The 26,605-nt window shown below is 44.0% G+C and overlaps 1 protein-coding gene across 1 annotated transcript in view; it reads left to right on the forward strand.

Moving 5' to 3' along the window:
• Window positions 1–1,161: 1,161 nt before the first annotated feature.
• The window catches only part of tprn (taperin), a 97,995-nt gene continuing 72,551 nt past the window's right edge, over window positions 1,162–26,605 (forward strand). Inside the window, exon 1 of the mRNA XM_072566292.1 lies at window positions 1,162–3,766. Within this exon, the coding sequence (XP_072422393.1) occupies window positions 1,184–3,766 (2,583 nt within the window). The 5' untranslated portion in view covers window positions 1,162–1,183. The remainder of the gene's footprint in view (window positions 3,767–26,605) is intronic.

Consider the following 26,605-nt stretch of genomic DNA (forward strand, 5'->3'; position numbering starts at 1 on the left):
AGGCAATAAATTTTTTTTCATTCATGGCATCTGGGTGTTGATTCCTGATGAAGGGCTTATGCCCGAAATGTCGATTGTCCCGCTCCTTGGATACTGCCTGACCTGCTGCGCTTTACCAGCACCACACTCTCGGCTCTGATCTCCAGCACCTGCAGTCCTCACTTTCTCCCATCTGGGTGCTGATGGCTATGCCAGCATATATTGCCCATCTCTCTTTAAAACCCTGGGTGTGGTGGTGGTGAGCTGCCTTCTTGAAGCAGTGTAGTTCATTTGGTGTAGGGACATTTTCAATGCTTCAAGATATTTCAGGATTTTGACCCAGAGACACTGAAGGATCAGTGATATAGTTGTAAGCTACACTTTAAGTTTTTCAGCTGCTGGTTTTAAGTCACAATGATGAGTGGCTTGAAGGGGAACTGCAGATGGAAGTGTTCCCATGTGTTTTTTTGCTGTTGCTCTAAATGCAAGTGGTTGTAGGTATGGAAGGTGAATTTCAGCAGTGCATTTTGTGGATGGTTCACTCTGTTGCTGCTGAGCATGAGTAGTGGATGTGATCTTTGAGGAGAAAGTGAGGACTGCAGATGCTGGAGATCAGAGCTGAAAATGTGTTGCTGGAAAAGCGCAGCAGGTCAGGCAGCATCCAAGGAGCAGGAGAATCGACGTTTTGGGCATGAGCCCTTCTCCAGGAGTGAGGAAAGTGTGTCCAGCAGGCTAAGATAAAAGGTAGGGAGGAGGGACTTGGGGGAGGGGCGTTGGAAATGCGATAGGTGGAAGGAGGAAGAGCTTCTGGGCAGAGGAGATGATCTGGGGTGTGCAGTGAGAGAGGGGCTCACTGAAATCCTTGTAGAGGGAGGAAGAGAGCTTCCCTCTCTCACTGCACACCCCAGAGCTAATAGAGCTAAATCATGGAGGCAAGTGGATAAGCACCTGAAGAGCAGGCAAGGACGCGGAGATAGAACTAAAGGAATTGCTGTTGAAGAGAGCTGGCTGGAATAGGATGGGCCGAATGTCACTGAGTCGTCATTCATCCGGTAGGTGGCGCCGTGATGCAGCCTTAGCCCCGCCCTCTCCCACCTCTGGGTTGTTGTGGTTTCCATGGGGACGAGGGGCGTGTTGGGGGCGGAGCGCGGTGGTTGGTGGGACGGTGGAGGACCGCTGGTCCCGGTCAGTCAGTAAGGACAGGATGTCGGTGAGTGAGCAGAGACCGTTATCACCGCCGCGGTCTCCCCTTCAGGCTCCGCGGGAGGAGGAGGAGCAGGAGGCCGCCGCCGCCGCCGGCCTCAGTGTCAGGATGCCGGCTTGGAAGCGGGAGATCCTGGAGAGGCGGAAGGCCAAGCTGTCCGGCCCGGCGGCGGACGGCCGCAGCTGCAACCCGAGCCGGGCGGCGTCCCATAGCAACCGGGCGGAGCTGGAGGCGAGCCCGGGGGCCGAGGGCGGTGGGTCCGCTTCTGAGGCCGGCGGCTCCGTGCTGCTGGAGAGTATCGCTCCGGTCCAGGAGAACCCATTCATTCAGCGGGAGCGGCGGAGGAGGAGGCGGCTGGGGGCGGACAGTCAGTCACCGGGGCCGGGGGAGGGCGGCGGCGGGGGCTCGGGCTCGGGCCCGGGCCCAGCTCCAGCTCGGGGCCAGGATGCGGCCAAGCCGCTGCAGCAGCTTCTCGAGTTGTACAGCCACATGCCGGGGGTCCGCACCATCCAGGCCGACAACATCATCATCATCGAGTCAGACCCGGATTACTTCAGTGAGCCGGGCAGCCCGGCCCGGAGCCAGCCCCAAGCCCAGCCCCAGGCCCAGGAGCAGCTGCTGTCCCGGCCCGGGCACGGCACCGTGGCCGAGATCCGAGCCGCCGAGGTGCTGGTCTACGATGGCACCCTCAGCCGGAGCGAGGAGAACCTGAGCAGCCTGGGCAGCGGCGAGGCCGGCCCCCCGGGACCCCTGCACGGGAAAGTCAGCCGCCTTCTCGAGAAGTTCGACCGCAACTACGTGAAGCCAAGCCGGTCGCGGAGCACGGAGAACCTGCTGGACGGCTTCTCCCCCGCCCGGGACCGGCCCCGGCCCCGAAAGCCACTCCTGTTGCCAAAACCCCTGTCCGCCCGCCAGCCCGGCCAAGGGCCAACGTGTGCGGGCCCCACGGGGCTCCGCTCCCCTGGCCCTCACCGGGGCTGCCTGTCGCCCCCATCGCAGCCCAAACCTTTCCCTTTGTCCTCGCCGATCAGATGCTCGGGTCCCCCATCTCCTGGGCGCACGCCTCCTGCCTCCTCTGTGTCCTTGCATAGCCAGGGGGATGCTAAGCTGGCTGCCAGTGACAGGACTGAGCCTGAAGGCAGACCCTTCTCTGTATCCTCTTACCGCAAGCAGTTTGAGAGTGGACCTGCTTCTGGGCATCTCAGGCAGAAGGAGTCGACCCCAAGTCACTCTCCCGCTCACCAAATCGGCAAGAGCAACTCGAAGGATCGGATCATCGAGAATGAGGTAATGGAGAACGGTCGCCCAGACCTCGATTTAATGAGAACCGATTCATTCTCTGTGAATGGAGGAGAAATGGATAGTGAGAATCAGGTGGCTGCAAGTGAACTTGGGAGTGGCCGGGTGCCTTATTCTGTCAGTGCTGCCAACAGCGAGGTTTCTAACGTGTGTGTGGTCGATCATAGGAAAGCTTCTAAATTAAGCCCTGAGAGACCCCAGCTTCCTGCAGCGGATGCTTCCAAATCTTTGCCTGCAAAATCCAGTGCCACTCCCTCGGGGAAGATGAACCAGGACCACAAAGCGGCAGGTTCAGCCAAAGTAACTCCAAACCAATGCAACGGTGTATCTGCTTCCACCAGTCTGAATGACTCCTTTGAAATCATACCTGCCACACCTCCAGATGTTTCATCCATTCCAAAAGATGATATTCAGGCAAGGGCACTGGCAAATCTCAAAAAACAGTCGAAGAACTCATTTGTTGTGATTCCGAAGAAGAGGGCGAGTTCCTCTGTAGCATCCAGTGAAGCTTCTGATTATAAGGAAGCAAACCATGAATCTTATGAAAAGCCAAAAATTGAAAATGGTGCTTCCAATGCATCCAATTCTGAAGCTCAAACAGACTGGGTCTCTGCTGTTTCCTTGGACTGTGAACAGAGTAATGAAGGAAAATTACTTTTTGGAGATCCTCCTCTTCCCAAAGCAGATCCCAAGCCAAAGGAAGAAGAGGTTGTGGATAAACCAACATCAGGCAGTAACTATGAAGTTTCTTCTAAGCATATGAATGCTCCGATTTCAATTGAGGAAGAAAGAACAAGCTTGTTGCCTACTCCAATGTCAGAAGCAGAGCAGAAAGCTGAATCCACTGTAACCCTCATAAAAGTATCAGCTCGGAATGATGACCTCCCAATCACTAACATAGATGATATCTTGGGAACAGGCGAGAAAGAAACTCCCAAGCAACCAAGCAAGGCCAAATCAGCTGCAGCAAAGGACGAGCTTCCTGAGGAAAGAGTTGGTGGCCTACTTCACCCCTTTGTGCAGCGCAAGAGTGGAAACACTTTCACTGTCGTTCCTCAACGTAAGCCAGCTAGCAGAGCCCAGCAGACCTCTGTTGATGCAAATGAGGTTTCTCCAGCAAATGGGACTGATGAGCAAACAGTGGAAGATCCTGAAGCATCACTTGCCAAACTGGGAGTATTGCTAAAGAAACGCTATCCCCTTGCTGAGGAGATACAGGTGATTGGAGGGTATCTGTCATTGGAACGATCCTGTTTGACCAAAGCTGGATCCACAAGGAAGAAGGTAAGCTTACTGATTCACGTAACATCCTGGCTTCCCCCTTTGCATGAATTCACCCAGGGTGAAACATTTCTTTTTGCTGTGTATCCTTGAATATGCTTGAGTGCTATGATTACAAAGTGTTTATTCAGCTCTGATGAAGAGTCATGTAGACTTGAATATCTTGAATAGCTTGCTATCTCTCCATGGATGTTGTCTGACCTGCTGTGATTTCCAGCAGTATTTTTTGTTTTCATTCACAAAGTGGTATTGGTTCATAAAATCATGGTATAATGCAGAATAAAGCTGTTCATCAGGAATATTCTTTCACTTTGATGTTAGATCCTGGCTGTTGCGTGTCCCCCGCCCAAAAAAAACAAAAATCTAGTGAATGAGATTCTTTCACCACTGATTTGGAAGTGAATGCAAGTCAGTGATTTCTATCAAATGACCTATAAGGTTAAACATGTGAGTAGGCGCTTTTGCAGTACGTCAATACAATATGGACTCTTGATTTTCGTGAGGGCTATTTGATTTTTAGGAGCTACTTGAAGGTAACAAGTTGTAAGTTGGAAATCAAATTGCTATTGATACAGGACTTTGCAAACACTCTCTATATTTCCATTAAAGGATATGAAAGAAACAAGAGACTTGGTACTGGACAGACTGTGAAGGAATCAACACCAAATTTTATTCATTTAGTGATTTCCACTCACCCTGTATTGTCGTCTTGTCACTGATATTTAAATCAGACTCAAGATCAGCTTTAATGTTTCAGCTATAGTTTATCTGCTTGAAAGCCAAGCACAAAAGCAGGGTTTTGAAGAGGGAAAAACGTAAGTTGAGAAATTCTATCGATGATGAATTAAGCTGCAAGTTAGCAATTTTTGCTCACATTCTGTTTCACTGTGGGGGGGCCTTATGCTGTCTCAATCTCCTGTCTCATTCCTTAGATAATCTCCCTTGTTTTCCCCTTGCTTTCGCGCTCGCTTGCTCGCTCTCTGTTTCATGTTCTCTCTCGTATGCTCTTGCGCTCTCGTGCTCATGCGAATTATGTTATGAAAGGGAAGATAGGCAGTGGAAACAAGTCTGCCTTTTTACCACTGTATTTGCAGTCCTCAAAATTGAACTCAGTGGTTCCTAACCACATTTTTGAATAACCAGTCAGAGAGTCACCAGTTTGTATCTTAAACAAAAGACTTAGTAATTTATTAACAGTATAGTAACTACAATAGAGTAAAACTTAAACAACAAAGTAACCTAATTGGCTTGTGCTTTGAACCCTAAAAGAAAATAATAAAACTGACCATATTACTTGAGATGTGTTATTTTACAGGCGTAGATAGTGGGTTGTCAGTTGATGTTCTGAAGATGTTGACCAGATAAAGGCGGAAATATTTAGGTTTCCAGTCTCTGAACTTCCAAAAACTGTCAGGCTTTGACATCAACATGCAGAATCCTTCTCATAGGAAACATAATTCAACGTGGTTGACCCTTAACTGCCTTCTAGGCAATTATGGATTGGGCAGTAATAGCTAGAGATGCCCACATCCCATGAGTGAATAAAAAAAAACCAGGTCCAATTTTGTCTCCTTTCTGACGGTCTCCTCTGCAATGTCTCGGCTATTATTCAATGCCTGCCATCTGCTTGGGTTTAAGGTGTCTCTGAAGCACACTGGAACTAATTCCCAGGGACTGGGAAATGATTCTGAGATTTTGACTGCATGTCACTTCAACACACCACCATACTCCCTGGTCAAAATCTCTGTCTCAGGCTTGCTGCGGTGTTTCAACGAAGCTTGGCGCAAACTAGAAGAACAACATCTCATTTTCTGCTTGGTAACCATGCAGCCTTCTGGACTCAATATCAAGTTCAACAATTTTAGGGCCTGAGCACCACCAGTTTTGTTCTTAGCTTAATGCGTACACACCAGGCCTTGTCATCGAATAAGTTGCTACCTGAAATGAACCATCTTCAGCCTCTAATTGTTTCTGTTAACAGCTATTGATTCTCCCAAGCTGATCTTTACCCTTTCCTTTATCTGTCCAACTGATTACTTTTCTCCTTCTCTATGTCTCTCTCTTTTTCTCTCTCTCATCTCCACCGATTATTTACTCCTACTCCCTCCTCCCACTCCATCTTAGCTTCAATCAGTTCTGAAGAAGGCTCAGTTGACCTGAAACCTTAACTCAGTTTTCTCTCCTGAGATGCTATCAGACCTGCTGAGGTTTCCCAGCAATTTCTGTTTTTGTCCCAGGGACTGACCTCATTAATAGCCAACTACTGTTATCTGTTTAACCATAATGTTCTCCCCTAGTGTTGAAGCAAATGCAGAGTCTTTTTGATCAGGGACCAATCTGCAATTAACTTCCTGACCTTGCTCATTAGTTTAAAAAAAGGCTTGTGTGGTTTCATTTCCTTTTTAACAAAAGTTGTTGCCCTTAGTTCCAAAAGCCATCTTTATCTTACAGTTCACAGCTACAAATCCAAAATTGATAAAAAGAATAAAATAAAAATAATGGAAAATCTGCAATGTTTTTAACAGTTCGTAGCTGGAGCTGCACAGTATTCATTGGCATCTGGGCATCCCTGTCCTCATGATCTAGTGGTTGTGCTGAGAACCCTGTTTGCTTTTGTTTCTCTTCATTTTGAAAGTTAATTGGCAGAAATGTTGTTACTGTGAGGGGATGGGGTGTGGACGATTTATTTTTGATAATTAAAAATAGACTTCTCTCAATGCATTGACCCTGGCCGCTACCAAGACCTCTTTCCTCCCATCCCATCTTTCCCACTCAAAAACACCCTGAAAGCGTGTTTTAAAAAAAACAAAATCCCAAAGGAGAAAGAGTGGTGTCAGCTATCCATTGACTCCCAAATTCTGTAGTTCTGCTTGGAAATAATAGGAATTTCAACTTGGAGCTGAATTTATTTGTAGCTTTAATTCTTGTTTCTCCTAAGCTCTTGTTCCAGCTCCTCCAGCCATAGGATTTTCCCCTTATCCCTTTGCTGCTCCCTCTAATCATAGGTTCTGTTTTTGGTGAAGCAGCAAGCATGGGGTAGAAGGAATGAGCTGGTCTGTCAGCATGGGTGCGATAGAATCAGTGATTTGAGAAGCAGCTCCTCTTCTATGCTCCACTGCTTTCCCGATACCATTAAGAGGCCTGAACCTGCCATTGTTCTGCTTCATATGGACAATGGAGGACCCATAATGTAAATCAATTTGTGTCCTTTGTCGAGTATTTCACCGTATCTTTGTTTTATGTGGCCTGCTTTAATATGGTATGCTTGTATGTTGCTTCTGTGAATTTTGAATCCTGACCTCAATATTGTCAGGATTGGAGTTTCAGGATTTTGACTTAGCTGCAGTTAGGCTTGGCAATAGTCTTCCAAATTAGGATATGTGTTTTGAAGGGGAATTTGCAGGTTGTAGTATTCCCATGCATCCGTTGCCCTTGTCCTGGGTGGCAGAGGCTGTGGATTTGGGAAGCTATCGCTATGAATCAATGGAAGGGTGAATGAATGAAGATTTCGACCAAACTCCATGTAGATTAAAATCTCCCATGATAATTGCTGTACCATTTTTACAGGCATCAGTTATTTCTTTGTTTATTGTCCACCCCAATGTGATATTATTTGGTGGCCTATAAACTATGCCTATCAGTGATTTTTTTTTTCTCTTCTTAGAATTTCTAATTTCCGCCCAAATAGATTCAATCTCATTCTTCATAGAACCTGTGTTCTCAGCACCGCATTGATGTCATCCTTGAATATCAGAGCTACACCACCTCCCTTTCAATCCTGTCTGTCTTTCCATATAGTCAGGTACCCCTGGGTATTTAACTCCCAGTCGTGACCATCCTGTAACCATGTCTCCGTAATGGCTACCAAATCATATTCATTCGCAATGATTTGAGCAGTTAATCCATCAACTTTCATATGAATGCCATGAGCATTCCGGTAAAGTGCCTTTACATCAACTTTCTTACCCTCATGATTTCCAACATCTGTAATCTCTCCCACGTTATCCTTCCTTTTTGCCTCTTTCATGGTCTGCCTTGAACTTAAATCTTCCTGTAGACATGCTAACCTGCTGCTTACCCATTTGTTTATCATAATTTTTGCTGTCGCTTTCCCCTTTCCATCCTCTCCACCTCACAAGTTTAAAGTCCTAGTGACCAACCTATTTATCCTTTTCACTAGAATACTGGTTCTAGATTGGTTCAGGTGCAGAACGTCCCAACGGTACAGATCCCTCTGGTTCCAAAACTGATGTCAATGTTCTATGAAGTGGAAGCCCTCTTTCCCACACCATTCCTTTAGCCACTTAGTGTATACTTCCCTAATTTTCTAATCCCTAACCCAATTTGCACGTAGCTCAGTCAATAATCTGGAGATTATGACCCTCAAGGACCTGTTCCTGAATTTTGTTCCTAATGCTTGATAATCCCCAAACAGGTCCTCCATCCTATCCTTGCCTATGTTGTTATCCCAAACATGGATCATCATAACTGGATTCCACCCCCCGCCCCGTGCCAGCCAACATGCATTCAAGCTGGTCAGAGATGGCCTGCACCCTGGCACCGAGCAGGCAACACACCATGCGTGACTCCCTATCCAGCTTGCAAAGGATATTATCTATCCTCCTCATTGTCGAATGCCTTATAATTACCACTTGTCTTTTTGCTCCCCCCTCTTGAATGACCATGGTGCAGTGTTCAGCTGGGCCATCCTCTGGATACTACCACTACAGTACAAGAGCCCATTAACTAACATGATTTGTTGAATAGACGTTTTAAATCGCACTGTTCTGATATATTATTACACAGCTCTAGATTGAGTGGGACTTAATTCTGGCTCAGAGGTAGGGACACTAACACTGTACCAAATAGTGGAAACTTTCCTCTGAGACCATTTGTTCAGAATATTACAGAGCATCTCCGTCTCTTGTTGGAGTTCTCAGGCTGAAATGAAAATAATGTCAAGTGCTGATCCATCATTCTTTGGTTGGTATTTGCAATGAGATAAATTACATGAAGTACACCTGTGCAAGAGGAGTGGTCAATAGAGATGTTCACAGTTGTAGGTGAAAGCCATATTTGAATGTAAGGTACACCTGTGTGTGAGAAATGTATGCTGGGACATTTCAAAGAACAAAATGTAAGGGCAGGTATTGTCAGATGCATGTTATATCTTCAATAGATAGTGGGTGTGTTGGGAAATACATTGCCATTGTGAGAAGTGGGCATTGTGATGTGAGATTTGCTGTCTGGGGCTAGGTACATGTACTTATGCCTTGGTGGTGCTGATATTGACTTTCTTTACTGGAAATGCTTCTTAATTTCTTTTATAGTATTGATAAGTTGTGCATTTAATTTAAATTTGACAATAAAGAGGTTATCTCCACAGCTTCTCACTGTATTTCTTGCTGTTTGACAATTTGCTTTGATATGGGAAAAACAATTTTGTCCTTCTGACTGACTGACTGACTGACTGACAAACAGTTGGAGCATTTATGAATAAAGGTATTTATTCTTAAAATGTTTTAGAATAGTTCAAAGTCGAGAGGAATACACAGTCATTTATTTAAGAAGTTCAGATTGATATGTTTTCCATTTCATAAGTTGCTCAGGCAAATGAATTTCAGTATGGAAAAAATGTGAGCTGTGAACTTGGTGATATTCTGTGCTACCTCATCCGGTGTCTAGAATCACTTGATTGGATCACAACAATTTGGTGAGTCATCCTGAGGGGTGAAAGTCATTTCTGTTAATGATACGTGACTAAAGCTTCAAGTGCAAAGGTTGCTTCTCGTTGGGGTGACGTAAATAATGGTGTGGTTTCCTGGTGTGACTCTGAACAGTTGGTACTAGTGAATGGATAGCTTAATACAGGTGATAATGCTCTCGCAGTACTGTGGCAATCCTGCAGGATCTTCTTTGAGGTCAACCTGTCTTAAATGTCATGTTGCAGGGCCACAGGTTTAAATCGTGAAAGTGTCTTGTTATCAGGACTCTTGAATATCCCTGGTGCTGTGTAACTGTCCAATTAGTGTGGAATTGGGAAGTTGGAGCCCAGACAAAATAAAATGACTTGTGGCATGGGGGCTATATAATGAGATGAGGTTAATTTTTATAATTTGTAACACATTGAGAACACGAACAATGGTGATCAAGCTCACTCTGATATGCAACCAGCAGGATTGAAATCTGTGATGCTCATAATTCCCTGTGCTGCCCTGTAACTTGCCATCATAAGATATAGGAGCAGAATGAGGCCATTCAATCCATCAAGTCAGTCCTGTCATTTCATTATGGCTAATATGTTTCTCCTGCCCCATTTACTGCTTTCCCCACATAATCCTTGATTCCTTACTAATCAAGAACCTGTTACAATGCATGGTAAACTCTCCTGCTTAATGTAAACCAGCAACACAGAAAAGATTCATCCCGTGTGATAATCTGTGAAAATTCGAGAGGCGAAGAAATATTTAAAGTAGAAATTTATAACTTTAAGAAATAAAGTATAACAGAGAATAATTAACTAACAACTATTTACAACTCCTTACTCTCACCTTACCTGCCCCTTCTCCAATACTAGTCTGATAAAACCTCCGATTACAATTTACAAAACAAAACTTCTTATCTCAAAACCAGGCAGCTTTCGTTCTTCTTGGTATTTTGGTCTTTTCTTCTCAGGGATTCTGCTTCACAGGTTACTGATTGATGAAGGTACTTTTAAGAGAACTATATCTCGCGCAGTCCTTTTACATGCTGGTAGCTTGGCAGTTCTCCTCTCAGCTGCTCAGTTTTCCCAAGTCTTATACCCCCCGAAAGCATTGGATTGACTCTAGGCTTTTCAGATTGTCAATAAACTCTATTCAAATGGATTGGAGTTTGGTATTTTTCGGCGTATAATTTAAACTGATCGGCCTAATTTAAATCTATTTTTTTTTTGTTTCCAGGCAACCAGCTACCCCAGTAGCTGGGCCACATGTTTACACTGTATCTTATTGAGAGCACTTGGTGCTGATAGCTTTTAACTCTCTTAAAGGTACAGTACACTTCTACACCTTCATAGCAAACGTATCTTGATCTTAAATACACTGAATGACTTGATCTCTATTGCCTTTTGTGGCAATGAGTTCCACAGAGCCACCACCCTCTGGCTGAAGGCATTCCTCCTCTACTCTAAAGGACGATCCCTTCTTTGTGAAGCTATGCCCCTGGTTCCAAGTCTGTCCTAGCAATGCAATTATCTTTTGCACATGCACTGTACTTGGGCCTCTCAATATCCTGTGAGTTTCAATTAAATTCTCCCTCACCCTCCTATAAGCCATTGAGTATGGACTCTGAGACCTTAACCACCCTGATATGATAAACCTTTCATCTCTGGGATCGTTCTTGTAAATCTCCTCTGGACCCTGTCCAATGCCAGTGCATCTTTCTTTTTATACAGAACACAAAACTGCTCACAAACGAATGCCAACATTGCGTTGTCATTTACAATTAGCATGTCATTTACAAGTGTAAGATTCTCTTCTCACTTCATTCCACTTGATATCTAGGAACTGATGAAAGCATTAAATTCTGAAAAGGCTTTAGAAAAATAGTAAGGTGGTAAGGAAAAGCCAGGGAACTATAGACAGATGTGTCTGACATCAGTGGTGGGCAAATTGTTGGAGGGGATACTGAAGGACAGGATTTACCTCTATTTGAAAAGGCAAGGACTGATTTGGAATAGTCAATATGGCTTTGTGCGTGCGAAGTCATGCCTCACTAACTTGGTTGAGTTTTCTGTGGCTCAGTGGTTAGTATTGCTGCCTCACAGCGCCAGGGACCCAGGGCTCGTTTCCAGCCTCTGGCGACTGTCTGTGTGGACTTTGTAATTCTCCCTGTGTCTATGTGGGTTTCCTCCCACAGTCCAAAGATGTGCAGGTCAGGTGAATTGGCCATTCCAAATTGCTCATAGTCTTAGGTGTATTAGTCAGAGGGAAATAGGTCTGAGTGGGGTTGCTCTTCGGAGGATCGGTGTGGACTTGTTGGGCCGCATGGCCTGTTTCCATACTGTAGGGAATCTATTCTAATTATTAAAAAAAAAGTAACAAAGAGCGCTTGATGAAGCCAGAGCAATAGATGTGATCTATAATGGACTTGAGGAAGGTGTTTGATAGGTTCCTCATGGTAGACTGGTTAGCAAGGTTAGATCACATGGAATACAGGGAGAACTAGCCATTTAGGTGCAGAACTAATGTGAATTGGGGAGACAGAGGGTGGTGGTGGATGGTTGCTTTTCAGAATGGAGGCCTGTGACCAGCCTTGTGCGACAATGGTCAGTATTAGCTCCAATGCTTTTTTGTCATTTATATAAATAATTTGGATGTGAAGAGAGGAGGTATGGTTCGTAAATTTGCAAGATGATATCAAAATTGGAAGTGTAGTGGTCAGTGAAGATTGTTACCTCAGTTCAATGGAACCTTGTTCAGATGGCCCAATAGGCTGGAGAGTGGCTAATGGAGTTCAGATAAATGTGAGCTGCTGCATTTTGGAAAGGCATATCAGGGCAGGACTTATACACTTAATGGTAAGATCATGGGGAGGGTTGCTGAACAAAGATCTTGGAGTGCAGGTTCCTTGAATGTGGAGTTGCAGATAGATGGGACAGTGGATAAGGCATTTGGTATGTTTTCCGTTATTGGTCAGTGCATTGAGTATAGGAGTTGGGGTGTCATGTTGCAGTTGTACAGGGCATTGGCTATCCCGCTTTTAGAATACTGCATTCAATTCTGGTCTCCCTCCTGAAAGGATTCAGAAAAGATTTACAAGGGTTTTGCCAAGGTTCAAGGGTTTGACCTATAGGGAGAGTCCATATATGCTGGGGCTATTTTCTCTGGAGTGTTGGAGACTGAGGGGTGACCTTATAGAGGTTTATAAAATCATGAGGGGCATGGATAGGGTGAATAGCAGGGTCTTTTCCCTGGGGTTGGGGAGTGCAGAACTAGAAAGTGTAGGTTTAAGGTGAGAGGGAAAGATCTAAAAGGAACCTAAGGGGCAACCGATTCATGCAGAGAGTGGTGCATGGATGGAATGAGCTACCACAGGAAGTGGTGGAGGCTGGTACAGTTATAACATTTAAAAGGCATCTCGATGGGTATCGATAGGAAGGGTTTTGAGGAGTATGGGCCAAATGCTGGTAAATGGGGGTAGATTAAAAGAGGGTATCTAGTCAGTATGGATGAGTTGGACGAAAGGGTCTGTTTCCATCCTGTACATCTCTATGACTCTATTTGAGATGTCCTCCCTCTTGCTTGATATCTGTGCTTTGTGTATACTGTGCATAAAACTACAATGTCAACAATGTATGACTGTATTGTAACTGAATAAACAATAATGTAATAAAAAGTAAATGAATCTTAATGCCACCTTGTTTTTATAAGGGAAAGCAGGGTTTCATACTTTACCCTCCCTACAGGTTTATGGATTCATTAATAAAATCACTTATTCTGAATTCCATTGCAGAGCAGACTCAACCATAGAGGGACCCTGTATCACATTTGTCAGGAAACTAACATTGTAATAAGGGAACAAATGTGCCATCCTTACTTGGTCTGGCCTACATGTGACTCCAGACCTACAGCAGTATGGTTGAATCGTAACTACCCTCTGAAATGACAGAGTGAGTCACTTAATTCAAGGACAGGAATGGGAACAGATGCTCTAATGACATCCAATTCTCATTAAATAATTTTATAAAATGGCCATTTGTGCATATCTGCATCTCTCAATCAGCAATGTGACAGTAGCAAGTTGGATTTATACACCAAGGGGTGGCTCAAAGGTTAGGAATAGGAGGATGGAGCGAATGAATGCGTGACTGAGGAGCTGGTGTATGGGAGAAAGATTCACATTTTTGGATCATTGGAATCTCTTCTGGAGTAGAAGTGACCTGTCCAAGAATGATGTTTGCACCTGAATTGGAAATGGACTAATATACTGGCAGGGAGACTTGCTAGAGCTGCTCGTGAGGATTTAAACTAGTGAAGGGGGGAGCCAGGGAGATAGTGAGGAAAGAGATTTATCTGAGACTGGTACAGTTGAGGAAAGAAGTGAGTCAAACAGCCAGGGCAGGCAGGGACAAAACAAAGATCAAAGTCGGGCTGATAAATTTAAACTGCATTTATTTCAAACAGGCCTAACAGGGAAGGCAGATGAACTCAGGGCATGGTTAGGAACATGCGACTAGGATATCATAGCAATTACAGAAACATGGCTCAGGGATGGACAAGACTGACAGGCAACAGAGGAGGGGGAGTGGCATTTTTGATAAAGGATAGGAATACCACTGTACTGAGGAAGGATATTCCGGAAACGCATCCAGGGATGTTATTTGGGTGGAACTGAGAAATAAGAAAGGGATGATCCCTTATTGGGGTTGTATTATAGATCTCCTAATAGTCAGCAGGAAAATGAGAAACAAATTTGTAAGATTTCAGTTATCTGTAAGAATAATAAGGTGGTTATGGTAGGGGATTTTAATTTTCCAAACATAGACTGGGACTGCCATAGTGTTAAGGGCTTAGATGGAGAGGAATTTGCTAAGAGTGTGCAAGAAAATTTTGAGTCAGTATGTGGATGTACCTATTAGAGAAGGTGCAAAACCTGACCTACTCTTGAGAAATCAGCCAGGGCAGGTGACTGAGGTATCAGTGGGGGAGCACTTTGGGGCCAGTGACCATAATTCTTTTAATTTTAAAATAGTGATGGAAAAGGAGAGACCAGACCTAAAAGTTGAAGTTGTAAATTTGAGGAAGGCCAATTTTGACGGTATTAGGCAAGAACTTTCAAAAGTTGGGGCAGATGTTCACAAGTAAAGGGACCGCTGGAAAATGGGAAGGCCTTCAGAAATGAGTGTCCAGGGATAGTATACCGAGGAACTTCGATTATCAGAACGAGATGGGTGGGCACTGTTTCGTTCGGAAAATTGATGATTCGGTTAATTTGATTTTCTCTGGGGCTTGGGGTTTTCTGTGAAGTCTGCTCCCCGTTCAGGAGACTACGTAAAAATGCACTGCATACAAGACCAGATCAGGTGTACCCTAGAACTCTGGGGGAAACTAGGGAAGTGATTGTTGGGCCTCTTGCTGAGATATTTTTATCATCGATAGTCACAAGTGAGGTGCCAGAAGGCTGTAGGTTGGCTAACGTAGTGCCACCATTTAAGAAAGTTTGTAAGGACAAGCCAAGGAACTAAAGACCAGTGAGCCTGACATCAGTGGTTGGCACGTGAGAGGAGGGAATCCGGAGGGGCAGGATTCCAGTGGAGTTCCACAAGGATTGGTACTTTTCGTCATTTATATAAATGATTTGGATATGAACATAGGAGGTTTGCAGATGACACCAAAATTGAAGGTGTAGTGCACAGTGAAGAAGGTTACCTCCGATTACAACAGGATCTGGACCAGATGGGCCAAGGAGCTGAGAAGTGGCAGATGGAGTTTAATTCGGATAAATGCGAGGTGCTGCATTTTGGGAAAGCAAATTTTAGCAGGATTATGCATTTAATGGCATGGTCCGCGGGGGTGTTGCTGAACAAAGAGACCTTGGAGTGCAGGTTCATTGCTCCTTGAAAGTGGAGTCGCAGGTGGGTAGGAGAGTGAAGAAGGTGTTTGGTATGCTTTCCTTTATTGATCAGAATATTGAGTACAGGAATTGGGAGGTCATGTTGCGGCTGTACAGGAGATTGGTTAGGCCACTGTTGAAATATTGCGTGCAATTCTGATCAGCTTTCTATTGCAAGGATGTTGTGAAAGTTGAAAGGTTCAGAAAAGATTTTCAAGGATGTTGTCAGGGTTGGAGGAGTTGAGCTGTAGGGAGAGGCTGAACAGGCTGGGGCTGATTTCCCTGGAGTGTCGAAGACTGAGGGTTGACCTTATAGAGGCTTGTAAAATCATGAGTGGCATGGATAGGATTAATAGACAAGGTCTTTTCCCTGGGGTGGTGGAGTCCAGAAATAGAGGGCATCAGTTTAGCATGAGGGGGGATAAAATTTAAAAGGGTCGTAAGGGGCAATGTTTTCAAGCAGAGGGTGGTGTGTGAGTGGAATGAGCTGTCAGAGGAAGTGGTGGAGGCTGGTGCAATTACAACACTTAAAAGACATCTGGATGGGTATATGAACAGGAAGGATTTAGAGAGATATGCGCCAAGTGCTGGCAAATGGGACTAGATTAGGTTGGGATATCTGGTTGGCATGGGTGAGTTGAACTGAAGGGTCTGTTTTTGTGCTGTGCACCTCTATGACTCTATGTTGCCTCTCAGCGCCAGGGAGCCGGGTTCGATTCCAGCCTCAGGTGGCAGTCTGTCTGGAGTATACACATTCTGTTCGTGTCTGCGTTGGTTTCTTCCGGGTGCTCCGGTTTCCTCCCACAGTCCAAAGATGTGCAGTTTCAGTGAATTGGTCATACTAAATTGCCCATAGTGTTCAGAAATGTGTAGGTTAGGTGCATTAGTCGGGGAAATGTAAAGTAATAGGGGAATGGGTCTCTATGGGTTTCTCTTCAAGAGGGTTGGGCCAAAGGGCCTGTTTCCAAACTGTAGGGATTCTTCTATTCTAAGACGTTTTCTTCTTTGGATTTTTTCACATATACAGGAGTCCCATGGCATTTTTTCACTGGAGTTTCATCAAATACCAAATATGGCATTGAGCTACAAAGGTTTTAAGATTGCTGACCAAAGCTTGGCAAAATGATAGATTTTTAGGGTGTCCTGAAGGGAGGGAAGCAGACAAGAGAGATGAAGGTTTAGGGAGGAAATCCGATCATCAGAGCCCAAGTCGTTGAAGTCAAGGTTGAGTTTAAGTTTGGGGATGTGTGAAAATCAACAGTTGCTGGAGAGATCTTGAAGCTTTGTTGGACTGGAGAAAGTCACTGAAATAAGGAGGCAGTGGAGGGGTTTCAAAGCAATAATAAACATTTTGAGATTGAAGACTACCAGACAAAGAGGGATTGTTAGACCATAGAACATTACAGCACAGTACAGGCCCATTGGCCCTCAATGTTGCGCTGACCTCTGAAACTAATCTGAAGCCCATCTAAACTACATTATTCCATTTTCATCCATATGTTTATCCAGATACCATTTAAATGCCCTTAAAGTTGGCAAGTCTACTATTGCAGGCAGGGCATTGCACGCCCTTACTACTGTGAGTAAAGAAACTACCTCTGATATCTGTCACCCCTCAATTTAAAGCTATGTCCTCTTACTCACCATCACCATTGGAGGTGGTCCACCCTATCTAAACTTCTGATTATCGTATATGTCTCAATTAAGTCACCTCTTGGTAACGAAAACAGCCTCCAGTCCCTCAGCCTTTCCTCATTAGACCTTCCCGCCACACCAGGCAACATCCTAGTAAACCTCCGTATACCTTCTATGTCCTTCCATATCCTTCCTATAATGTAGTGACCAGAACTGTATGCAGTGCTCCAAGTGCGGCCACATCAGAGTTTTGTACAGCTGCAATATGACCTCATGGCTCCCAAACTCAATCCCTCCACCAATAATATGCCTTCTGAACAACCCTCTCAACCCGGGTGGCAAGTTTCAGGGTTCGATGTTAATGGACACAGATCTCTCTGCTCATCTACACTACCAAGAATCTTGCCATTAGCCCAGTACTCTGCATTCCTCTTGCTCCTTCCAAAGTGAATGACCTCACACTTTTTCTGCATTAAACTCCAGTTGCCACCTCTCAGCCCAGCTTTGCAGCTTATCTATGTCCCTCTGTAACCTGCAACATCCTTCAACACTATCCACAGCTCCACCGACTTTAGTGTTATCCATACATTTACTAACCCATCTTCTCTGCCCTCATCCAAGTCATTTATAAAAATGACAAACAGCAGTGGCCCCCAAACAGATCCTTGTGGTACACCACCAATAACTGAACTCTAGGATGAACATTTCCAATCGACCACCACCCTCTGTCTTCTTTCAGCTAGCCAATTTCTGATCCAAACCACTAAATCACCCTCCATCCCATGCCTCCGTATTTTGTGCAATAGCCTACCATGCAAAACCTTATCATACGCCTTACTGAAATCCATATACATCACATCAACTGCTTTAGCCTTATCCACCTGTTTGGCCACCTTCTCAAAGAACTTAATAAGGTTTATGAGGCACGACCTACCCTTCAAAAACCGCGTTGACTATCCCAAATCAACTTATTCCTTTCTTGATGATTATAAATCCTATCTCTTATAACCTTTTCCAATACTTTACCCACAACCAAAGTAAGGCTCACAGGTCTAAAATTACCAGGGTTGTCTCTACTCCCCTTGAACAAGGGGACAACACTTGCTATCCTCCAGTCTCCTGGCACTATTCCTGTAGACAGTGATGGGTGAACAGAATTTGGTGCAAGTTGGAATTGAGCGGCAGATGTTCGTGTAAGTTTATGGAGGGTCAGAGACTGGTGAGGAGAGCATTGAAGTTGTCTTATCCAAAGCCATTAATAGTGTGAGTGAGACGTTGACCAGCAGAGGCAGTGTCAAGCAGCGATAGAGATGGAAGTAGATGGACTTGGTATGGATACATAATCAGAAGCTCAACTTGGAATCAAGTATGATACCAAGGTTGTGAATGGTCTGTATAAGCCTTGTGCAGTTGCCAATAAGATGAATGAGTCACGATTATGAACTGGTATGTGCGACAGTTATGGAGCACAATGGTTTCAGTCCTCCCAATATTTAGTGGTGTTGTCGGACATGGACAACACTTGAGTCAAATTGTTTCCATGAAAAATTCTTAAAAGTGTGCAGGAGAAATTCAACTCTGATCTCTCTCTAAAGTTCTTTAAAATCTCTCCAGAAGGTCAGTAAGCAAGATGTATTTATGAAATTCTAAAAAGAACAGCCATCTTCAAAACATTCTCCACCTTATTCAGCCTTTGTCACTCCTGACTTTGCCATTACCCTCTGGAAAACTCATCCTGTCAACTCTCAAACAGGCTAGTTGAAATGTCACAAAGTACAGTTTGAGCTCACAAACTTCACTAATTGTAACCCCAACAACTCTTCATCGATTATTTCTCCACATTGGTTGAACAAAGTTATGCCTGGATGTCATGCATATAATATGAAGAATCAAATAGAGGGTCAAAATACTTAGCAGAGCATGTGTTTTGTGTTGTTGGTTCAGGACACTAGGAAGTACTTTGAATAGGTAAAACATATGGGATCTTTTACCTCCACATGAGAGGGCAGACATGTCCTTTGTGTAATGTCTCATCTGAAAGACAGTAATGCCACCAGGAATGAATCTTTCAGGGCTGGAGTTCAGTATGTGGGGATATTTTGATTCAGGTGGTCACTGTCATCGCTTGAGCTGTTTGTAGTGTTCCATTTGTATAGCAGTGGGGCTGTTGATGTTCCACCATGGTATCATCGTGGGTGTTGTGCTCATTTCCCTGGTGGTGAACCTTAACCTACAACCTTCTAACTCTCTAAAGTATGATGGCTTGAGCAATGGCTAACAGTAAAAATGTAAATTGCTGGATTGGAGGTGCTGTTCAATGGCCCAGCACGAGTACAACCTGTGCATAATTTATTTGAAATGTCAGCCTTGTACTCAAGTTAAATATCTATTCCTGTTGAAAGGTTCTTAGTCAAAGCCACATTTTGTTTTATACTTCCTCACCACCACTTTGCAGAACTAAAGTACAATAAAATAGTTGTTAAAGCAAGGTGTGTCTTCAGTCTCCTGATTCTCAGTAGCTTATGTGGAACTAACTTAGTGCTTCCCGTAGAACCTTTGTTAACCACTTCTCTTGTTTATATGCATCTCTGGATTGAAAATGATCACTCTTAATTTGATTATTTCAGTTGGTATTTCAGATCTGTGTTCACTGGGGAAGAGACAAGCAATCTCCCAGAGGTAACAGTGGCTAAAGGACCTGAACTGAAGGGAATTTATATTTGCCAGGAATTGGTGTTGGAGAGACTGTTAGGTGTAAAGGTTGATAAGTCCCCGGGACCCGATGGTCTACATCCCAAGGTACTGAAGGAGGTGGCTCTAGAAATCGTGGATGCGTTGGTGGTTATTTTCCAGCGTTTGATAGATTCGGGATCAGTTCCTGCGGATTGGAGGGTGGCTAATGTTTTACCACTTCTAAAGAAAGGAGCGAGAGAGAAAGCAGGAAATTATAGACCAGTTAGTCTGACCTCAGTGGTGGGAAACATGCTGGAGTCAATTATAAAGGATGAAATTACAACATATCTGGATAGCAATAACAGGATAGGTCAGAGTCAGCATGGATTTATGAAGGGGAAATCATGCTTGACTAATCTTCTGGAATGTTTTGAGAATGTAACTCTGAAGATGCATAAGGGAGATCCAGTGGATGTAGTGTACCTGGACTTTCAAAAAGCCTTTGATAAAGTCCCACATAGGAGGTTAGTGAGCAAAATTAGGGTGCATGGTATTGGGGGCAAAGTACTGACTTGGATTGAAAATTGGTTGGCTGACAGAAAACAAAGAATAGTGATAAACAGCTCCTTTCGGAATGGCAGGCGGTGACCAGTGGGGTACCGCAGGGATCAGTGCTGGGACCGCAGCTTTTAATAATATATATTAATGATATAGAAGATGGTATTAATAGTAACATTAGCAAATTTGCTGATGATACAAAGCTGGGTGGCAGGGTGAAATATGAGGAGGATGTTAGGAGATTACAGGGTGACCTGGACAGGTTAGATGAGTGGACAGATGCATGGCAGATGCAGTTTAATGTGGATAAATGTATGGTTATCCACTTTGGTGGCAAGAACAGGAAGGCAGATTACTACCTCAATGGAGTCAAGTTAGGTAAGGGGGCAGTACAAAGAGATCTGGGTGTTCTTGTACACCAGTCAATGAAGGCAAGTGTGCAGGTACAGCAGGTAGTGAAGAAGGCTAATAGCATGCTGACCTTCAAACAAGAGGGATTGAGTATAGAAGCAAAGAGGTTCTTCTGCAGCTGTACAGGGCCCTGGTGAGACCGCACCTGGAATATTGTGTGCAGTTCTGGTCTCCAAATTTGAGGAAAGACATTCTGGCTATTGAGGGAGTGCAGCGTAGGTTCACAAGGTCAATTCCTGGAATGGCAGGACTATCTTATGTTGAATGATTGGAGCAACTGGGCTTGTATACCCTTGAGTTTAGAAGACTGAGAGGGCATCTGATTGAGACATATAAGATTATGAAAGGATTGGACACTCTGGAGGCAGGAAACATGTTTCTGCTGATGGGTGAGTCCCGAACCAGAGGACACAGCTTAAAAATAAGGGGTAGGTTTTTTAGGACAGAGATGAGGAGAAACCTCTTCACCCAGAGAGTGGTGGGTGTGTGGAATGCTCTGCCCCAGAGGGCAGTGGAGGCCCAGTCTCTGGATTCGTTTAAGAAAGAGTTGAATAGAGCTTTCAAGGATCAAGGGTTATTGAGATAAGGCAGGAACAGGATACTGATTGAGGATGATCAGCCATGATCATAGTGAATGGTGGTGCAGGCTCGAAGGGCAGAATGGCCTACTCCTGCACCCATTGTCTGTTGAGTACATCCAGTTTTCAGCAGCTAACTTTACTGTGACTTGACACTTAATGTTGGAATTTTCTGTGTATTAATGTAGTTCAGGTTTGTAGATCTCTACTTGTACAATGAGTCCATAGGAATTCCTGACATTGCTGTTACAGATAGATGACGTACTGAAGTCTGTCCCAGCCCTATAAAATTGCTGAGAGGCTTCTAGTGGTTGTGGCTATTGAACCTCCTGTTGGAGAAGGACCTTTCCCTGGGATAAAAGCCCTATTGGCTGGCATTGACTCCTCTAAAATCCAATTCCACAACCCCACTGGAGCAGACTGCACACTTTACAAACTGAGAACAACCCCACCTCTTGATGTCTCACTTCCTGGCTGACTACAAAGATCAAGCACAACCAAGTAACTGATCTGAGTGGTGAAATCCTGTGTTTCACCCTTCCACAGAAAATATGTACAACACTCAGCAGCTTGAGGATAGTCCAGGGAACTTAACACCCCTTGCAGCACAAATGGAACATTAGAACCACCTCAAATAATGACGATGGCCATCCGAGTCAGATCATTCCCACATAATTGAGTCCTGCTCTGAACAATTCATTCCTGGTGGTGTCACAACCATTCACATCATGTCTGTTGAAACTTTTGTTTGGATTATTAACCTAGACATTGAATTATAACTGCTTCCCTAGCAAAATGAATCACAAATTGTCCATCAAAATAGCAACTATTTTTTTCATAAGATGATCATTAGGTTTCGCTTAGCAATGCGAAATAAGTTGCAATGTTTGTTTAAATGTGTTGTGGGGAGATTGTTGGTCTTGCTAATGTCATGTAGAAAGGAGGTTTGTGGCTGCCTAACTCTGCACAGAATAGAAATGCTGAGACTGTATCTAACAAGTTATTTTAGTGTCTCTGGAATGCCCTTTGGTGCTCTAAGCTGAATTTTCCTTGTATATTTGCTGTGTAAATCACTTTTCTCCTCCCCCAATTAAGAACAGAAGGACCTCATCTGTAACTCAACTGCATTCAAGATGATTAGAACCATAGCCCTGCAGTTTGCCTACGTTTGATTCATGTCCTTTGATAGACTTGTTCCTTGATGGCCCTTTCCTTGTTCTTTCCCAAAGGTCCATTGGTCTCCACCTAGAAAGTTCCACTTGAACCCTCGGCACTCACAAACTTTGAGAGATTTACAAATTTCTACTTAAATTTTGTGGAAAAAGAGACTTAAAGTTCAGTTTAAGATTGTCTGTCTTTCTTGTTCTAATCAGGGAATCTTTAGCTATAGTCGATCTCTAATGCTTTAATATCATTGTAAAGACTTCAACTGGCGGCATATCCAATTTAAACTTAAGGGAACACAAGTCAAGGTTATTTACTCGTCTGCAAGTAAATTCTTTAACTCTGATATCATTATGGTGAAACTATAATGAATCGCTCTTCCAGGCTAACATAATTACTGAGGTTTAGCGTCCAAAACTAAAAAGCGTCTTCCCAACGATTAGTAGAAGAGGAACATTACATCTTAGCTATTGTATTCAAACTTGTGATTATAGGCCAACCTTCCATTAATATTTTGTACTCTTCACACCTGTGGACTAGCTTTGTGTTTTGTGTGAATGGACAACTGCATCCCCTTGTCCCTCCTTTATTCTGACTCTCTTAGCATGAGGAAAACTTTTCAACATTTGTCTCAGAATAAAAAGAATGACCTTGTACTTCCCATCTGCCTTGCTGACTCACTGTCAATGTCTCTTCACAACCACCTATGCCTCTTAATTTAGTCTTATGCAGTCTTTGCTATTTGTCACTTGTTTTTACATCCAAGCCATATATGATGAAAAACTGAAGCACTAGTTCAGATCCCTGTGGTCTACTACTTGTCATATCCTGTTAATCTAGAAAATGAGCCCATTACTTTTTATCATGTATTTGCCACATCCCTCACCAGTTACCATTTGTCTTCAGTTAGAAGTTTCATGAACATGAATCCGAGCGATGCTACATGCATGAAGTTATTTTGTCAAGGGGGGGAAGAGGCAAAATGAGATGGTGTTACAAGTATCGATGGAAGTTAATGTATTGCATTCAGAAGAAGGAAATAGTTCTTTACTGCTCAGGAAATTGTAATTACTTTTAATTCTTATGGCAACTATGAAGGTGCTTCCTCTGGAGATGCATACTGACCAACTAATTTTGTTGGCGGTATTCATTCTGATTCTCTTGCAACGTCTTGACAGATAATATCAGAAGAGTTCTTTTTCTTCAAAGAAATCTTCATACCTAACTCCCAAGTTTTAGAAATGGAGTGATTGAGTAATGATTGAGTAAATGTATTGTCTGATATCCAAGCTTTTGGAATCCTATTTTGACACCTTTTAATGTTTTGATTTGTGTTTGATAATTGGAGCTTTTGAAGGGCCTTGTGACGTTTTACTGCAAATCTTTATTCAATTTCCATCACCAGGGAGAAAGGAAACACTAGGGTGGCCAGTGACAAACATCGCCCATCTCAGAGGGCAATGCTGTGTGGTCAAACAATGAAGGGGAGGGCAGGGATTAAATCAAAATAGAGTTGGAGGGGGAAATAATACACTCAGTCCCTGCGGTCCCCACCTTTCCCTAAAACTCTCGAGGGTGTTGATGGACACAGTGTGCTGCTCCTCCAGGGATATCTGGGCACTGACATAACAGCAGAAGAGGGGCAGGCAATTGCCCCTAACAACCCCCTCCACGGCCTGCTTCCTGAACCTGTTTATGGCCAGTTTGGCCAGGCCCAGGAGCAGACCCACGAGGAGATCCTCTGACGTATCCTCCACACCGGGTGACATTTTACTGCAGTTTAAGGTGTTAAATAAATGCAACTTGAAGGCTCGTGAAGGTACAGTGTTTATCCCTCTGTTCCAAGGTGCTACGTCTTCTAGAGGTGTGTCATAACATGTCTGAACAGATTGATTGATTTAAAAGCATCTTTAAATACAGCTTTTTGAAATGTAACTTGAGAATCAGCATTCTGTACAGGCCATTCTGCTTAATGTATATTTCGGTAACATGCATTCGCTATAATGCATGGCCGAACTGGGGACACTTTCCAAAGCACAAACCTTTAAAACGTGTTGGCTGTAACGCGATTACATTACAAACACTTTAAGCACTGTTTCTAAAGCATGAAATCTCTATAAGGTGGAGTTGCACAACAATGCAACCATCGTATTATAGAAGAACTACTTGTACTTGCTTTGCAGGTAGGGCTTTCCCTATTGCTAATATCTAATTGCTTTTCAAAAAAAAAACAAGAATATAGATAGTACATCAAAATAAAAGACAGGGTAATGTATAAATCAATGTTGCTGTTGGAATTTAACATTGTGATCTCTGGTCTGCCTCATTTGGGGATGCTGGTTATGGCTGTATTAAAATGCACAAGCCTGCCACAATAATGTGGGGAAGAACATTGTTCTGCATCGTGTACAAAATTAGGGCAGAGTTAGAGTTAGTTTTTCAAAGGCATTGTCAGATTCTTCCTACATGGTGCATTGAGTGGCATGAGGATGTGTACTGTCTTTGATGTAAGCAAGACTGCCATTAGAGATGTACAGAATGGAAACAGACCCTTTGGTCCAACCGACCAGCTATCCCAACCCAATCTAGTCCCATCTGCCAGCACCCGGCCCATATTCCTCCAATCCCTTCCTATTCATAAACCCATCCAGATGCCTTTTAAATGTTGCAATTGTACTAGCCTCCACCACTTCCCCTGGCAGCTCATTCCATACACGTACCACCCTTTGTGTGAAAAAGTTGCCCTGTAGGTCTCTCTTATATTTTTCCCCTCTCGCCCTAAACCTATGCCGTCTAGTTCTGGACTCCCCAATTGCATGGAAAAGACTGTCTATTTATCCTACCCATGCCCCATATAATTTTGTAAACCTCTATGAGGTCACCCCTCAGCCTCCGATGCTCCAGGGGAAACAGCTCCAGCCTGTTCAGCCTCTCCCTATAGCTCAAATCCTCTAACCCTGGCAACATCCTTGTAAATCTTTTCTGAACCCTTTCAAGTTTCACAACATCTTTCCGATAGGAAGGAGACCAGAATTGCACGCAATATTCCAACAGTGACCTAACCAATATCCTGTACAGCTGCAACATGACCTCCCAACTCTTGTACTCAATACTCTGACCAATAAACGAAAGCATACCAAACGCCGCCTTCATTATCCTACCTACCTGCGACTCCATTTTCAAGGAGCGATGAGCCTGCACTCCAGGGTCTCTTTGTTCAGCAACACTCCCTAGAACCTTACCATTTAGTACATAAGTCCTGCTAAGATTTGCTTTCCCAAAATGCAGCACCTCGCATTTATCTGAATTGAACTCCATCTGCCACTTTTCAGCCCATTGGCCCATCTGGTCCAGATCCCATTGTAATCTGAGGTAACCCTCTTCGTTGTCAACTACACCTCCAATTTTGATGTCATCTGCAAACTTACTAATTGTACCTCTTATGCTCACATCCAAATCATGCATAAATGACGAAGAGTAGTGGACCCAGCACCGATCCTTGAGGCACTCCACTGGGCACAGGCCTCCTGTCTGAAAAACAACCCTCCACCACCACCCTCTGTATGCCGTGAGATCTAACCTTGCTAATCAGTCTCCCATGGGGAACCTTGTCAAACGCCTTACTGAAGTCCATATAGATCACATCTACTGCTCTGCCTGCATCAGTCCTCTTTGTTACTTCCTCAAAAAACTCAATCAAGTTTGTGAGACATGATTTCTCACGCACAAAGCCTGTTGACTATCCCTAATCAGACCTTTCCTTTCCAAATACATGTATATCCTGTCCCTCAGGATTCCCTCCAACAACTTGCCCACCACTGAGGTCAGGCTCACTGGTGTATAGTTCCCTGGCTTGTCCTTACTACCTTTCTTCAACAGTGGCACCACGTTGGCCAACCTCCAGTCTTACAGCACCTCACCTGTGCCTATCGATGATACAATTATCTCAGTAAGAGGCCCAGCAATCACTTCCCTAGCTTCCCGCAGAGTTCTAGGGTACATCTGATCAGGTCCTGGGGATTTCTCCTCCTTTACCTGTTTCAAGACATCCAGCATTTCCTCCTTTGTAATATGGACATTTTGCAAGATGTCACCATCTATTTCCCTACATTCTATATCTTCCATATCCTTTTCCACAGTAAATACTGATGCAAAATACTCGTTTAATATCTCCCCCATTTTCTTCGGCTCCACCCATAGGCTGCCTTACTGATCTTTTGAGGGGCCC

Source organism: Chiloscyllium punctatum, chromosome 49, assembly GCF_047496795.1.
Source record: "Chiloscyllium punctatum isolate Juve2018m chromosome 49, sChiPun1.3, whole genome shotgun sequence".
NCBI lineage: Eukaryota > Metazoa > Chordata > Chondrichthyes > Orectolobiformes > Hemiscylliidae > Chiloscyllium > Chiloscyllium punctatum.